The 17,341-nt window shown below is 44.1% G+C and overlaps 1 protein-coding gene across 4 annotated transcripts; it reads left to right on the top strand.

The window, feature by feature from the left end:
• Positions 1-3,406: 3,406 nt before the first annotated feature.
• LOC141551523 (G-protein coupled receptor 22-like) lies at positions 3,407-12,391 on the top strand. 4 transcript variants are annotated; one of them, XM_074283241.1, is made up of 3 exons: positions 3,407-3,609; positions 5,724-5,818; positions 6,528-12,390. In XM_074283241.1, exon 3 carries the CDS (start codon positions 6,558-6,560, stop codon positions 7,923-7,925), a length of 1,368 nt encoding a protein of 455 aa, XP_074139342.1. In that variant the 5' UTR covers positions 3,407-3,609; positions 5,724-5,818; positions 6,528-6,557; the 3' UTR covers positions 7,926-12,390. The 4 variants fall into 4 exon arrangements, with proteins under 4 accessions (XP_074139342.1, XP_074139343.1, XP_074139344.1 ...); XM_074283242.1 differs by having other exon boundaries at positions 5,719-5,818; XM_074283243.1 differs by lacking the exon at positions 5,724-5,818 and having other exon boundaries at positions 6,528-12,391.
• The last annotated feature ends 4,950 nt before the right edge of the window (positions 12,392-17,341 follow it).

The following is a 17,341-nucleotide window of genomic DNA, read 5'->3' as shown; positions in this document are numbered from 1 at the left end:
GGGACCCTGAGGGAAGCCCAAGCAGGGCACAAGACAGTGAGCACCCTCTTACCTGGGTTTGCATCTCAGCTTGGCCAGTCATAGCCTGTGTGACCTACTCCCATTCTACTTGAACTCCTTGGACCTGTTTCTCAGTTGTAAAAGGAGGAGATTGAACTAAATGAAAAGGGAGGGAGAAGGAAGGTACTTCCTGCAACAACCCTGCAAGGTAGGTACTTATTGTTCTCATTTGTGGGTACAAAGATACTTGCCCAGGGAAACACAACTAGTAAGCATTTAAAGCAGGATTTGAACTAGGTCTTTCCGATTCCAAGCACAATCCTTTAATAAATTTTACTTAGCTGCCCTTTCAGGCCCATTCTGAGTCTAATGCCAAATCCTTTCTAGTTTCAGGCTCCCTCCCAGGCTGGTTATACTCCTCTCTGCATGCACAAGCTTGTCCATTTTGAGAACTTCATTATACCAATGCTAATTTTTATTTATACATAGTTATAGATATGGAATGATAAGATAGAATGATTTAAATTTGCTTTAAAAGAGTTGGATTTGGAAAACTTTCATCTATATGTTAGAAATAACATTTTTGCATAGATAGATTCTGCTAGATAAATGGGTCACTTTTCAAGGGAAAAGTGAACTTAGGCCAACAAGCATTTACCTTTCCTCAGTGCTGTTCCCCACTCTGTGCTTAATAATGTCAGGAACTGAGAGTAAACCTTTGATCAGCTTATGCAGACAAGGTTGAAGAGATGCTTGTATTCAATGTCTGGCTTATAAATGTATAAGCAAAGTTGGGAGTTCAGGACATGAACTTCCCCTCATTCATCATCTGTGGATCACCCCCAAACAAATTAAAAGGGAGAGACCAAGCCCCCTTAACATTACCCTGTCATCTCTCTTTTCCCTATGGCATGGAGCTCAGTAGGTCAAAATCAAAATGTTAATTCAATAAATATTAACCATGTTAAGAACAATGCTAGTCATTGAAGGGGAAAGTGTAGGTAAGAGAGTCCCTGTTCACATGGAGCTCACAATCTAGAATACAATACATAATCTGTACATTAGAAAAGGACAAACTACATTAGGATTGAGGGGTGGTTGCTGAATTTGAGGGTGAGGAGAATCAAAGAAGGCTTATTGAATGAAGTGGTGTTTGATATGGGCTTTTAAAAAATGAGTAGAAATTCAAGCAAAGGAAGAAAGGGAGGGTACATTTTTGGCATATTGCAAAGGTACCTCATCAGAAAAGTGCAGGGGAATGAGTCGGGAAAAGGGGACATAATCCATTTTGCATGCATAGAAAACATACAGGCAAAATTTGAGATAAGGTTAGAAAGGAAGGGTGATGTTAGGTTTTTGGAGGGCCCTGATGAGGACAGAATTATAACTGGCTAGGAAGTAGGAAGCCAATGAAAATTTTTGAGCAGAAGGCTGACATGATCAGGTTTTGTATAAGGAAAGTTATTCAGAATGAATCAATGCCATTTTTTGATAGTTTCAAGTGGAATTTAATTTATTCTAGGAATAATGATGTGAAGGAGAGAATGAATTGGGAAGAATAAAGACCAGAAGACCTATTAGGAATGTATTGTCATTATCCAGGCTTGTAATGAAGTATAGAAAGAAGAGATAGAGGTGGAATTAACTGAATTGTCAACTGATTGGCTATGTGAGGTGGGGGGGGGGGGGTGAGGGGGAAGAGTTCAAGATAACCTCCAGACTATATTATCTGACTTCAACAGGATACTCACTATTCCCTGATAAGAAAAACAGATTTTAGTTGAAAATGAGGAAAAGCTTCCCAAGATTATTGGTGTCCAAAAGTAGAATGAGTAACCACAGAAGAAGTAAATTACTTATTATTGGTCTTTAAGCAGAGGCTAGCTAACCACTTGCCAGGGATTTAGATTTGGGTGCATTGTAGAGGATATTGCTGTTCAAATATTGAGAGCTTTGAATCAACTGACATCTTTTCAAGCTCAGAGGAGCAATGAATTCATCTCATCTCTTTCCTATCATAATCCCATATAGCTGTTCCAAACCTTTCTCCCTGAATCCAACCCATTCTCACAAAAACACCTCAGCTCTATAACTGAGATTAAAAAAAAAAAAAAAAATGATAATAGCTTGTTTTCAAAATACACGCAAAGATAGTTTCAACATTCATCCTTGCAAAACCTTGAGTTCCAATTTTTCTCCTCATATCTTAACCCCCATCCCCTAGACTCCTAGTAATGTAGTATAGATTAAATACATGTAATTCTTCTAAACATTTCCACATTTATCATGTTGTACAAGAAAAATCAGATCAACAAGGGGAGAAGAAAAATGAGAAAACAGAAAAGGTGAAAATACTGTGTTGTGATCTATATTTAGTCCCCATAATCCTTTTTCTGGGTGCAGATGGCTCTCTCCATCACAAGTCTATTGGAACTGGCCTGAATCACTTCATTGTTGAAAAGAGCCACATTACCACATAATCTTGTTGCTGTGTGTACAATGATCTCTTGGTTGTGCTCATTTCACTTAGCATCAGTTCATGTAAGTCTCTCCAGCCCTCTCTGAAATCATCCTGCTCATCGTTTCTTGTGGAACAACAATATTCCATAATTCACATACCATAACTTGTTCAGCCATTCTCCAACTGATGGGCATCCACTCAGTTTCCAGTTTCTTGCCACTACAAAAAAGGCTGCATATATGGGAGTCATTTTCCCATTTTAAAAGTCATTGACCTGTAGTCCCTCATTGCTTCCTTCTTCCCCCCTCCTAAAAACCCTTCATCCCTCTTCTGCTTCCTTCTGGTCCAGGTTAATGTGATAGCCCCTCCTCGTCAAGGCCAACCCAGTCCCTATCGGACTTCTCTACTAGAACGAACTGCATAAGGACTAAGGCTCAGGGTTAGACACAAGACATACATCTAGTAAGCTTTCTTGAGAGGTCACCCTGCCTTAGCTAAACTTAGTATCTTCCCCACCTAATGGCTTAGAATTCAGCTAGCATTTAACAAATGTTGGATGGATGGATGAATGATGGGTTGGATGTAGCAACAAGCACCGGGGAAGATAGACTGCTTCTGGGGGATGGCACACTAAGCATCTGGAGAAGGCATCCTGAGCACGGAAAAACTGAAACCAAACCTCATAGGCCCCTTTTCCCCATCCCATGAGCTGCAGTTGGGGCGTGGCCTGAGGTAGGCGCTGGTCTGGTGTGTGGGCATTGAACACCTGAAGGAGTGGGGGGGAGGGCGCCTTAGGTCCTGGCTGGGACCGGTATCCAGAGACGCGGGAGACGCGGACACGCGCAGGGAAGAGGCTGTTCGCGTAGGGAAAGGGCGGGGGCGCGCAAGGGCTGCGCTGTCCCGGGCTGCGCGCAGTGCAGCGCAGGCTGGGTGGGGAAGGGCAGGGGAAGGGAACCGGAGCGGAGAGTCAGGAGTGGAGGAGAGCTGGAGGCCGGAGCTGAACCGGCAGCAGCGGAGATGGGGGAGCGTCCGCAGCAGCCGTGGAGCCAGCCCAGAGGGAGGCAGGGCACGCCGGAGCCCCCTGTGGGCAGCGGCCAGGCCAGGCCAGCGGGACTGGCCTCGGCGGGAAGCTGAGCCTGTGGGCCCAGGTGAGACCCCGGACCGAGATTGGGGGAACTGCACTAAAGACAAGGAAAAGGGATCCCCATCCCCCTAGCTAGCTGCTATCTGATGCGAAGTCAGTTCCCGTCCCTTTGCGCAGCCGGCTTGCTGGGGACCATCAGGAGGTATCTGCACCTCCACATTGTCCCCTGTCAAAGACGTCCCTTCTCCAGACCAGGTATTAGGTCCCATCTTTGGGGAGTATTTGTACGAAATCTATACTGTCACCAAAGGGTGATGAAAAATTGCCACGGCTGGGAAGGAAACCCAGCTGGATTGAGTGAGGAGCACCGACTGGAAAGGTCCTGATCCGAGAGAAATTGATTCCCCAGAACCTTTTCCCCCTTCCCTCTGCCGCTCCCTACCCCCCAGTCACAAGATTAGAATCTCAATACCAGTCCCTTTCTTCCACCTTTCATCTTTGGAGGCTATTGGTGGAGGAAAGGAAGGTGAACCCCCTGCCTGAGCCAGCAGGATAGTAAGTAGCCGAATCTGAGGTAGCCCTGCCTCAAAGATTGGACCCATCGGCCATTAGGGCCTCAGCATCTTATGATTTTCAAACTGCTAAGAGACCTTGCAGACCATCTAGTTTAACTGATTAAATAAGGGGTCACATAGGTAATTAAGTTACTCAGATTTGAATCCAAATTCTGGAGTGAGCGTTCGTTCTGCCCCTGAGAAAGGAGAATGAGGGGGGCAAAGAGACCAGAGAAAGGAGGGACAGACACCTCATCTTTCGTCAGAGATTAAGATATTTCAATAGTGAAGGTAAAAAAAAAAGGCTTTAAGGAGAAAGAATAAAAGGTGAATATTGGGGAAATTAGGGAAAGTTTCCTGTCAGAGGTGGGCTCTGATCCGGATTTGAAATGAGAGGTGAGTGCCCTTCCAGATAGATTGAAGTGGGGAGGGCCTATGTCCTACGCCAGCACAGAAGGGTTTGGTCTTGTGGGGAATCATCTGTGAGATGCAACTCAGTGGAAAGGAAATACCTTGAGGATCCTATGCTGTAAGTCATGGATTTCTGAGCTGGACTTGCAAGTCTCTTCCTCTCTTTGAATGTTTCCCTGACTGGGCCATCAGGGGCTTGAAGGAAGTAAGCCCTGAGGTTCCTTCAGCTCTGAATTCATCTCCCTAGAGATAGCCTTGAAGTCAGACACTTCCCAAAGGGAACCCCTCTGGGGATAGGGTAAAGAAGGCTACTGGAAACTGTGTCTCTTTTCGGTTGTTTACAAATACCCAGCCCAACCTAGAGCCTCCGGAGGAGCTAATCATCTGACCTTGGCCATGCACCAAGGGCATCTCATCTTCAGCAGTGCCAGAGGAGAGAACTACACATACTCTCTCTCAATCCTGCAGGAGGGACTGAAAGCTGTTTGTCTCTTCTGGACAGGTCTGCCTGTATCCCATCCCACTGAAAGACCCCATACTGGAGAAAAGGGGCAGATGATAGGTGTAGGTGTGGGTGGGAGGTGGGGCAGGATCTTTACCTTTATTCTCAGTCTTTCTCCTCCTTCCCTCCTCCCACCTCTAGTGATCATATGTATTTGAGGGAAGAAAGACAAAATCAGTATTCCTAGTCCAGTTACCCTTGCTTAGTTAATTTACATCATGGAAGTGGGTTGGTGGGATGGAGGTGGATTAGTCATCTTGCCAGATGGGGCAACAGCTGCTGCATGTTTCCCAATTCTGACACTTGGTTCCTTCATTGAAATTATAACATTAAAGCTGGAAGGAACCTTAGAATATAGGAGGTTAGAGCTAGGAAAGACTTTAAAGCTCATTTTACCTGCTCCTTTTATAGATAGGGAAACTGAGACATGAAGAAGTTAAATATTTGTCCATATTCAAACAAGTAGTTAATGGCAAAGCCTGGATTCAAATTTAGATGTCCTTTGGCCAAACCAATTCCAAGTTTCCAAACAACACAGTCCTATGCCCTTCCTCTCTTCTCCTTAAAGCAAAAAGTGGCTTCAGTTCTTGGGATGGGGATAGGGGGTGGGACAGGGTGGCATTTAAAGCTAGGTGTCATTCAGGGCCTGGGCCCAGAGCTGTTGGCCAAAGGAAGTCAGGCACTTAATTACATTCTCATTTCCCAGAGCAGGAGGCATGCTATTTCAGGAAGGATAGAGACAAGGTTGGGGAGGCCTTGCATCTCTCCTGGAGAGCTTCCATCTTGAGGGGAAGCAGAAGACAGAGGTAATAACTCCCATTTCTACAGAACTTTAATGTTTACCCGATCAATTTCCTCACAACACCCTTGTAAGGTGATGAAAATATTTCCACTCCCATTTTACAAATACTTTCAGATACTGTGATTTGACCCAGGGCTTCTGATTTTCACTCACTGTACTGCTTTCCTCCTGGACTTCCTGGAGGAAGTTTCCAATGGAGAAAAAGACCCAAAAGCCAACCTGGTCCAAATTAATAAGCACTTTGGGCTCTCTGTGCTCACCGCTAGAGAATATGCAACGTTTAAATAACAGCTAGTTGGTCTGAGGCTCAGAGGGCAAGCAAGTAGCTGAAGTCACAAAGATGATGAATGGAAGCACCAGGTTTGGGATTCCAAGTATTCCAGTCTGCAATACAGAGAAATTCACATTTAGGCAGTACTTAAGTTTTAGAAGCATTTTCTTCGGGACAGCCAAGCAGCACATGAAACTGAGGTTCAGAAAGGTTAATAGACTTGCCCAGGGGTAAACACCAGAAGGAAGAGTTGTTCTTACTCTGCCTTGCACAGAGTAGACTGTTCCGAGAGTTTATTGATTGACAGGTACAGAGAAGGGGGGGAAACTGCCTAACTGCCAGGGTTAGGGGGTCTGGGCCGGTGGGAGGAAGGGAGGTTCAGTTTCAATGCTGCAAATTCACCTCCTCCCTCTCTTACTCTTCCTCCCTCCTTCCTCTCCAGGTGGCTTGGAGACTATGCTGAGCCCCGCCCATGGAGACCCACTCGGACCTTCCGGTGCTGGAGACAAGTGATGGACCCGGAGCAGGGGCTGCATCGGGCAACGCGGAGGATGCCAGCTGGGCTGGGGGGCCGTTCCCTGGGGGCTTCCGGGCTTCGCTGGCCGGAGTGCTGCTCCTGGAGCTGGCGCTGGGCCTGGGGTGCAACGCTGCTGCCCTGCTCCTGCACCGGGCCAGAGCTGGCCCCCGGGCCTCAGCCAGCGCGCGCCTCACCCTCAGCCTGCACGTGTTGGACACGCTCATCTGCGCGCTCTGTGTCCCGCTCAGCGTGGCCGTACTCCTGCTGCCCACGGCGCCGCCCCGCGCTCAGGCCTCCCTGCGCCCCTCCAGCCTGCTCTGCCGCTTCCACGAAGCCGGGGTCACCTTCAGCGGCGTGGCTACGGCAGCCGGCGTCCTCGCCGTGAGCCTGGACCGCTATGACATGTCCGCCCGGCCCGCGCGGCGTCGCCTCACGCCGGCGCGCGCGCTGCTCCTCCTGGCCTTTGCTTGGCTGCTCTCCGTGGCGGCCTTCTTCTTGCCCTTTGTGGAGGCCGGTCTGGCGCCGGGGGCGTGGGATGAGGCCTCGGGTCCGGACAACCACACCGGCGTGTCCTGCGTAGGGACCGGAGGAGATGGGAGCGTGACCGGCCGTGGGGCGCCTGCTGGCAGGGGCCACCTCCTGGTGCAGATCCCCGCCTTCGTGGCGGCTCTCATCGGACTGCTGGTGACCTACGCGCGCGTCCTCCACGCGCTGAGCGCGGGGCTCGGAGCGCGAGCCAGTCGGAGGAGGAGAAGGGGGAGGCGGCGAGGACTCGGCTGTGGGGCCGGGGCTGGAGAAGCCCGGGGGCTGAGTCCGATGCCGCCGCCGGCCGCCGCCGCCGCCCCGGGCCCCGCGCCGCCGCCGCCGCCGCCGCCAGCTCTGCAGACTTCGGTGTCTGTGATTCTAGCGCTGCGCCGAGCAGTGCGCAGGCACCGGGACAGGCGGGCTCGGAGGCGGCGGGTTTTGCGCCGCTCGCTGCTCATCGTCAGCTCCTTTGTGGGATGCTGGGCTCCGTTGTCTGTGGGCAATCTGCTGCTTCTGTGCATGGGCCCCAGCGAGCGGCTGGCCCGCCTGCGCCTCTGCTGCCTGGCGGCGGCCTACGGTACCACGGTGCTGCACCCGCTGCTCTACGCCTTCCCCCGCCGCTCGCTCAGCCGGGCGTTGCGAAGCCAGTCCCGGAGGCACGCGGTGTGCGCTTTGCGACCCGAACCACCCGCTCCGGCGGCTGCGATTGTGCGGAATTCGTGGCTGGGAACGCGCAAAGGCCAGGGCAAGGCAGAGGGAGCCGGGGACGGCGGCGTGGAAGGGCAGCCCCCGGCCTGAGGACTTCGGCCGTTGCCCTTGCGCTGTCACCACCCACGAATTTCCCCAGATCCCTGTGCCCTTCCTTGGATTAACAGACTCGTCCAGGTGCAGCTTCCCTTCTCGTGGCGGAATCTGGCTTTCCTGACCCAAAGGTGTCCGCAGACTGAGGGCTTCAGCCCCGTGTCTCTGTCCACTAGCCGAAGGTCTCATTCATCGATCCTGTCCTGCGGATGAGCACAGACTGGAGACTCTCTGCTCTCCCGCCCGAGTGGCCTGGGGGCCCAGGACTTGTCACCAGCACCCACCACCCCTGGGCCCCTGGAACCTGCAGGGGAGCTGGAGGAGAGCCCCTTCTAAGCTCAGATTCCTGCCAGCACAGTCCCATCACCCATCACCAAAGAAAGCACAGTCTCCGTTCTGTTTCACAAAGTCCCTAGCCACCAACCACAGAGTGCTCAACTCCCAGGGATGGTGGGGTACCCCTGTTTGTTGCACCATTAAGGCAATAATGGGGCTAGGGAGAAGAAAACCCCAGAGGAGACCCATGGCCCTGACCGGGCTAGTCACAGCAATAACTCCAGATGGAGATCCTCAAGTACCCCATCCCTGCCCCCAAAGAGTCACCAGCCTGAGAGTCACCACCTCCCCATTCACATTTAGCTGGAGGGTTGGGGTGGGATCCTATCTAGTCTTCCTGTTTGTCCTTGCCTTGCTTGTCCTAGAGAGGACTAGGCAGGTATCTGTCCTTCTACCAGCACTCTCCCAGGAGGTGTTCCTAATGGAGGAATGGGGATGGAATGGCTTGGGGAAAACGAAGAGTTTCTTCAGGCTTTGGCCAAACTGCCAGGGTTAAGGACTGGCTCTCAGTAGAAATCCCTCTGGTTGTGATATCACCAGGGGATACCCAAGGCCTTTGGCAGCTGCTTCCCCTACCTGGGCAAGAAAATGCTCCGGTGGGGAGCCCTATATGTAGTTTTTACTTTTAATACTGTCCAGTCTAGTGTGATTTTTCTGGTAGTCAGTTCCTCTGGTGTCTGAAGTGGCTTCAGGTCTTTCTTCAAAATACTTACAAAATTTCTGCTCCTTCCCCTATAGCTAAATAAACTTAATTACCATCCCTTCCTCAAAAGATCTGGCCTCTCTCTGAGTCCTCGAGGTGCCATGTGGAAATATAGAGGCAATTGGTTCCCTTTCTGTGAGGGAAGGAAGAACAAGTACTTAAAAACAATTGCTCCAAGAAGCCTGAGGAGCTGACTTGTTTTGAAAATAATCTGCAGATATCAACAGAAACCCAAGTTTTTCTCCTCACAAGAGTTTCCTTCACTGGGGTCAGTTAATACTGCTCTTGTCCCACTTCCCACTCAAATCTCATTGATCGTACTCTTCTCTTGAGGACCTTCTGTTCCGGACTGAAGATCTGGGTTCTATACCCTCCTTGCCCCTAACTCTCAGACAGTTATAGAAAAAAATCACTTGTCTGCAGGTTGTTGGGGAAGAGAGATTTGAATGGCTTAGCAGAAGTAGATCTGAGGGTAGCGCAGGTTCATTTGGAAGTGGGACCTAGAGAGGCAGGCAACACATAAGCTATAAAGCCACTTGTGGGTCCTGAATCTGCACCTCATCCCATCTCCCAGATCTGTTTATTCTGAGTTAGAATGAAAAGAAGCATATTATCCAAATATAAAAAGGGATAAAGGTTGATAGCTAGAAGGGGACTTACAGACCCTCTATCTCCACTCCTCACTCTATAGGAAAAAAACAAAAGCTGGGGCTCTTGAAATGTGACAAGATCACAGGAGGGCTAAGTAACAGAACTGAAACTGAAAGTCACTCCAGGGAAATCTCCTTGCCACTTTACTGTGCTACCGAGTTGAAAGAACAAGCCAGGTTACTGAAGGAAAGAGGTAAGAATGATCACTGAAACATTCCAGGAAGGAAGGAAAGAAGGGGGTTTGAGGTTGACAAGAGAAGTTGCCCCTACTCAGTAAAATATGTCATAGTGTAATCTAGTTTGTAAGAATGAATCCTGGATCTCATCCCTCTTAGTGTCTCCACTGTGCCCCGCTCTCTGTTTATCTCCCTCTGTCTATCTCTAAAAGAGGTGAGTAGTAGAAAAGAAGGAAGGGGAGAAGGAAAAGGGAAAGAAGAGAAGAGCAGGAAAGGCCCAGGTCATGGGGGGAGACAGACACAGAACCCTAAGTGATGGGAAGGCATATCTCACCTCAACATCAGCAAAGATTTCCCAACTTCGGGCCAACAATGCAAAAAGCTGGCTCAAAAGATAGTACCTAATCGTTGCAGGTATTTAAGCGGAGGCGACAAGATTCCCTATTAAGGATACTTTAGAGAGGATTCCTGGACTGATAGGGAGGCTGGAGTCTAGGATCTTTGAGGGCCCTTCCTTCTTAGAGTCTGAGACTCACAGATGTTCCACAGGCGCACCCTTGTGGCTCAGTCAAGAAGTGCTGCCAGACTGGTGAGTTTCTGCAGAACGGTAAGACTAAGAATCTCTAATCCCTTGTTCTTTGGAAACTAAATCCTTCCAGATGCCTGTTTAAAAAAATTACATTGACCTTGGGGCCGAAGACACTTTGTAGGGGTATGCATTAAGGAAAATTAGGTTGGGAAACTAACCAAGTCCAGAGCTCTTCATATCTACCCCGGGGCCGAAGGATACATAGATACTGGATAACGTTTCTTGTGGGCACAAGATCAGATATTTCAGATACTTTATGGGCTCTTGAGTGGGAAAAATTCCAGGAATCATCTAGAGAGGCTCTAAATATGTTAAGTACAAAAATTGTCATACCTATTAAGACAGCTTTCAGTCAACTGGATACAATTGAGCATGACCTCCTAGGCTAAAGAAAACTGACAGCAGCTGGACAAATAATCTTAGTCATGGAACTCGAGCAAAACAAAACATTAATTTTGAATGGTAGCAAGACAGCGTTGAACCCAAGGGCAGGAGATCTAGGTTTGAATTTCAGCTTTGAAATTTATTAGATATGGAACTATGGACAAATAATGCCTTTTGGCTTCCATTCACAAAATGAGGATCATACTACTTATACTGCCTAGTTTCCCAGGATAAAAAGTGCTTTATAACCTTAATCCTTCTAATTGGTAAAAATGGCTCTTGGAGCAGTAGCTAAAGTCTGAGAGAAAGTGATCCGGTTGTGTGATGTGGATAAGTACACTTTTCTGGATCCCAGTTTTTGTTAAATAAGGGAGTTTAGTAAATGCTAAGGTCTCTTCAAGCTCTAAGTATGGGAATTTATATTATCCTTGCCACCTTTTTGTGAGTCTGGGCCCTACAGACACAAATTGTCCTCCAGCAAGCTTTGTAAACCCCCCTTAACTTAACTAATCCCCAAAAAAGGAATAATCCCACTTCCCTCCCTGGTCAGGTCTCAGAAAAGATGATATTACATAAAATTGAGAGATAGGATTCCCAATGCCTAAAATGATACAAAGAAATCATTCTTAGAGAAACAAAAAGGATTCAAAAGTGAAATTCCCAAGACTTGAAAATAAAATATATCCATGAAGAAGAAAAGAAGCTGCCCCCCAAAATGGATGCAGATTCACAGGGAACTCTATGACTGATAAATTACATGGACATAAGAGGGAAGAAAGGTTACACAATAGAGGATAAGCACAAAGCACATTATTCCTGTAAAAATAATGTTAGAAGTTGGAAAAAGCTGAGGCTGGCAAAGAACAAGAAGGATAATAAAGAGTGGGCTTTTTTTTTTTTTTCTTCCTCTTTAAACCACAACCATTGATGCTTCCTCTGGACATGAAGTACACTTTTAGAGATCTTTATTACTTTTCTTGCTTGCTTGACTCCACCCAGAGAAGTAGAAATTGGCAACACCAGAAAAGGCATACCCTGAAGATATTCCAGGTTTGATTCTAGACCATCACAATAAAGGGAGTCGCAATAAAATTTTTGTCTCCCAGTTTATATAAAAATTAGGTCTGTATTATGTTGTAATCTATTTAGTACTAATTTGTCTAAAAATGTATATACCTTAAATAAACATACTTTATTGCTATAAGGGCCAACTATCATTTGAACCTTCAGAACGTCACAATCTGTGTTGGTGGAGGATTTTGCCTTCATGCTGATGACTGTTGACTCATCAAGGTGATGCTTGCAGATGATTGGGGTGACTGTGGCAATTAAAAAAAAATAAGACAAAGATAAAGTGTGTTGCATTGATTGATTAACTCCTCCTTTCACTTGAATACTTAGAGGCCATTGTAGGGTTAATATTATTGTACCTCAGACAATAGAGAGGTCTGAGGAAAGGAAGAGAGATTGCAAAGGCAGGTTGGTGGAGAAGTCAAAACACACAATAGTTATCAGGGTCTTATCTGGGTTCAGTTCAATGCACCTAAAAGACCACGATCACCATAATAGAGGCAATAATAATGAAAAAGTTTGAAAAATTGCAGGAATTACCAGAATATGACACAAAGACATGATATGAGCACATGCTTTTGGAAGAGTACTGCTGATAGAATTGATTGACACATGGTTGCCAAAAACCTTCAATTTATAAAAAACATAATATCTTTGAAGCACGTTAAAAGGAGGCTTGCTAGTACACTGAAATCACCTAAGGGTAGCTACCAGCTTTGCATGTTGTACAATGGTTTTGAAACCTGTTTATTTCCCTCAACCTATTTTAAACCTAACTACCAAAATGTTTTACCAGAGTGTGGCTGCTGGTTCTAGGAGCCCCAGGTAAGGGCCTCAAACCCTTCAGTGAATTAGGGGGATTTCTACCTGAAACATGAGAAGACTTTCCCTGGTAGGGATTAGCAAATGAGAACAATTTGTTCCAATGGTCAAGAGACAGTTTAAGTAGGCAGTGTGGAGTGCTTGGACATCAAAGACTCCTAGATCCTTCACTGCATCTCAGGCTATCATCAGTCATCTTGACCTCTTTTGCCACTGGACTTGGATGACTTTGGAAGAGAAAGTGAGGCTAGCAGCTGTGCAACTCTACCTCATCCATTACACACTGTTCTTGGTCTTTGAAAACAAAAAATGAAAGACAACAATAATTGTAGAAGCATTCAGGCTCACAAGGTATCAATCACTGAACAAATTTGTTTTTATTTTTAAAACTTTTTTGTTGTATATATTTAATGGTATTTTATTTTTCCAAATACATGCAAAGGTTGTTTTCAACATTCACCTTTGAAAAACTTTTTGTTCCAAACTTTTCTTCCTCCAAATCTCCCTTCCTTCTCCTTAAGATATCAAACAATCTGATATAGGTTAAATGTGAAGTTTTTGTAAACACATTTCCATATTCGACATGCTATACAGACACACACAAAAAAATCAGTTCAAAAGGGGAAGAAAAAAACACCAAGCAAACAAACAACAAAAAAGTGAAAAGAGTATCCTTTGATTCATATTCAGACTCCATCTACAGGCAGATGGCACTTTTCATCTCAAGTGATTTGGAATTGCCCTAAGTCATCTCATTGTTGAAAAGAGTCACCCCAATCTTCAGCAAGCATTACCTTGATGAGTCAGCAGTCATCAGCATGAAGGCAAAATCCTTCACAACTGATCATCACGTAATCTTGCTGTTGCTGTGTACAATGTTCTCTTAGTTCTGCTCACTTCTCTTTTCATCCTTTCTGTTAGTCTTTCCAGGCTTTTCTGAAATCAGCCTTGTACATCATTTCTGGAGCATGAGTTGGGCTAGGCTGCAATGTTGCTACTTTTCCTGAAGACTTTCCAAGATATCTTAAACTGAAAAATTATTACACTCCGAATATTTGTGGGTTCTATCACTCCAAAATCCATTGAGAGGCTTGATCTAATTTTGATTCTGAGGGAAACTGGGGGAGCTCAGATAATATTCTGTCTACTCTCTACCACCTTGGCAAACTAGCTTCATAATTTTAAGCATAACCTTACTGGCGTGTGAAAGCAATTTGAATATTCCTTTGCATTGCCCTTCTTTAAGACTGATATTTAAATTGGTCTTTTCCAATCCAGTGGCCACAGTTGAGTATTCTAAGTTTGCTGCTATATTGAGTGCAGCATGTTATTCTATTTATTTACTTTATTTTAAAATTTTGAGCTCTACATTTTCTCTTTCCCTCCCTCTCCTGACTCTTTCTTAAGAGAGTAAGCAATTTCATATAGATTATAGATGTATAATCATATAAAACAATTTTCCCTATTAGTCATATTGTAAAAGAAGAAACAGAGCAAAATAGTGTGAAATAGTGTGCTTCAATGAGAATTTAGACTCCTCAGTTATTTCTCTGGATATAAATAGCATTTCAATTCCTGAATCTTTTGGAACTGACTTAAATTGTATTTCTGAGAATAACTAAATAATTGTAGCTAATTATCTCATGATGATGCTTTTACTATATACAATGTTTTTCTGGTTCTATTTGCTTCACTTTGCATCAGTTCATGTAATTATTTCCAAGTTTTTCTGAAATCAGCCTGCTCATCATTTCTTTTTATTTTATTTTTTATTAAAGCTTTTTATTTTCAAAACATATGGATAGATAATTTTTCAACATTGACTCCTCCTGTTCCAAATTTTCCCATCCTTCCTTCCAGCCCCTCCCCTAAATGGCAAGTAATCCAATATATATTATATACGTTAAGTCCAAGATATGTAAACAAATTTATACAATTATCTTGCACAAGAAAAATCCGATCAAAAAGGAAAAAAAAAAATGAGTAAGAAAAAAACCCGCAAGCAAGCAACAACAAAAACAGTGAGAATGTTATGTTGTGATATACACTCAGTTCCCATAGTCCTCTCTTTGGGTATAGAGGGCTCTTTTCATCAAAAGACCATTAGAACTGGCCTCAGTCATCTCATTATTGGAAAGAGTCACGTCCATCAGATTGATTGTCATATAATATTGATGTTGTCATGTATAATGTTCTCTGCTCATCATTTCTTCCTTTTTTGTTTTTTTGCTCATCATTTCTTATAGCACAATAGTTTTCCATTATATTCACATACTATAATTTAGTGATGTCCATCCCTTCAACTTGCCACCACAAAAAAAGAGCTGCTATAAATATTTTTAAATTTTCAATAGTATTTTATTTTTCCCAATTTTATGTAAAGATAATTTTCAACATTCATTTTTGTAAGATTTTGAGTTCTACTCACTATTTGACAAAAACTGCTGGGAAAATTGAAAATGAGTATGGCAGAAACTAGACATTGACCCACACCTAACACTGTATACCAAGATGAGACAAAATAAGTTCATGATTTAGACATAAAGAGCGATATTATAAGCAAATTAGAAGAATGTAGTATAATTTACCTCTCAGATCTATGGAGAAGGAAGGAATTTGTGACCAAAAAAGAACTGGCCCTCAAAATTGGGCACCAAATAGATAATTTTGATTATATTAAGCAAAAAAGTTGTTTTGTTTTGTTTCTGAAGCAGTTGGGGTCCAGGGTCATACTGCTAGGAAGTGTTAAGTGTCTGAGGCCAGAATTGAACTCAGGTCCTCTTGACTTCAGGGATGGTACTCTATCCACTGCACCACCTAATTGCCCCTAAAAAGTTTTTGTACAAACAAAACTAATGCAGACAAGATTAGAAAGGAAGCAATAAATTGAGAAACCTTTTTTACATTTAAGAGTTTTGATAAAGGCCTCATTTATAAAATATATAGAGAATTGACTCAAATTTATAAAACTCCATTTATCCAATTGATAAATGGTCAAACGATATGGGCAGACAATTTTCAGATGAAGAAATTAAAACCATTTCTAATCACATGAAAAGGTGCTCTAAATCATTATTGATCAGAGAAATTCAAATTTAAAAAATTTTTTAAATTAATTTTATAATTATAACATTTTTTGACAGTACATATGCATGGATAATTTTTTACAACATTATCCCTTGCACTCCCTTCTGTTCCAAATTTTCCCCTCCTTCCCTCCACCTCCTCCCCTAGATGGCAGGCATTTCCATACATATTAAATATGTTATATTATATCCTAGATACAATATATGTGTGCAGAACCGAATTTTGTTGTTGTTGTTGTTGTTGCAAAGGAAGAATTGGATTCAGAAGGCAAAAATAACCTGGGAAGAAAAACAAAAAATGCAAACAGTTTACACTCATTTCCCAGTGTTCCTTCTCTGGGTGTAGCTGATTCTGTCCATCATTGATCAATTTGAATTGGATTAACTCTTCTCTATGTTGAAGATATCCACTTCCATCAGAATACATCCTCATACAGTATCATTGTTGAAGTGTGTAATGATCTCCTGGTTCTGCTTATTTCACTCAGCATCCGTTGATGTAAGTAGAGAAATGCAAATTAAGACAATTCTGAGGTAGCACTACACACCTCTCAGATTGGCTAAGATGACAGGAAAAGATAATGATGAATGTTGGAGGGATGTGGGAAAATTGGGACACCAATAACAATGTTGGTGGAATTGTGAGTGAATCCAACCATTCTGGAGAACAATTTGGAACTATGCCCAAAGAGTTATGAAACTGTGCATACCCTTTGACTCAGCAGTGTTTCTACAGGATTATATCCCAAAGGGATCTTAAAGGAGGCAAAGGGACCCACATGTGCAAAAATGTTTGTGGCAGCCCTTTTTGTAGTAGCAAGAAACTGGAAACTGAGTGGATGCCCATCAGTTGACAATGGCTGAATAAATTGTGGTATATGAATATTATGGAATATTATCATTCTGTAAGAAACAACCAGCAGGATGATTTCAGAAAGGCCTGGAGAGACTTACATGAATGGATGCTAAGTGAAATGAGCAGAACCAGGAGATCATTTTACATGGCAATAAGAAGATTATAAAATGATCAATTTTGCTTCTTCAACAATGAGATGATTCAGGCCAGTTCCATTGATCTCATGATGAAGAGAGTCATCTACACTCAGAGAGAGTACTATGGGAACTGAATATGGATCATAATATAACAGTCTCACTCTTTTTGTTGTTCATTTGCATTTTATTTTTTTTTCTTCTTTTCTTTCCTTTTTGATCTGATCTTTCTTGTGCAGCAAGATAATTGTACAAATATGTTTACATATATTAGACTTACCATATATTTTAACATGTATAACATATATTGGATGACTTACCATCTAGGGGAGGGGGTGGGGAGGAGGGGAAAATTTGGAACACAAGGCTGTGCAAGGATCAATGTTGAAAAATTATCTGTTGAATGGATGTCCATCAATTGGAGAATGGTTGGGTAAATTATGGTATATGAATGTTATGGAATATTATTTTTCTGTAAGAAATGACCAGTAGGAGGAATACAGAGAGGCCTGGAGAGACTTACATCAACTGATGCTGAGTGAAATGAATAGAACCAGAAGATCGCTGTACACTTCAATGTTGTATGAAGTTGTATGAAGATGTAT

This window comes from Sminthopsis crassicaudata, chromosome 1 (assembly GCF_048593235.1).
Source record: "Sminthopsis crassicaudata isolate SCR6 chromosome 1, ASM4859323v1, whole genome shotgun sequence".
NCBI classification, from domain to species: Eukaryota; Metazoa; Chordata; class Mammalia; order Dasyuromorphia; family Dasyuridae; genus Sminthopsis; species Sminthopsis crassicaudata.
The sequence above is the reverse complement of the archived record's forward strand: the minus strand, read 5'-3'. Positions and strand labels throughout refer to the sequence as shown.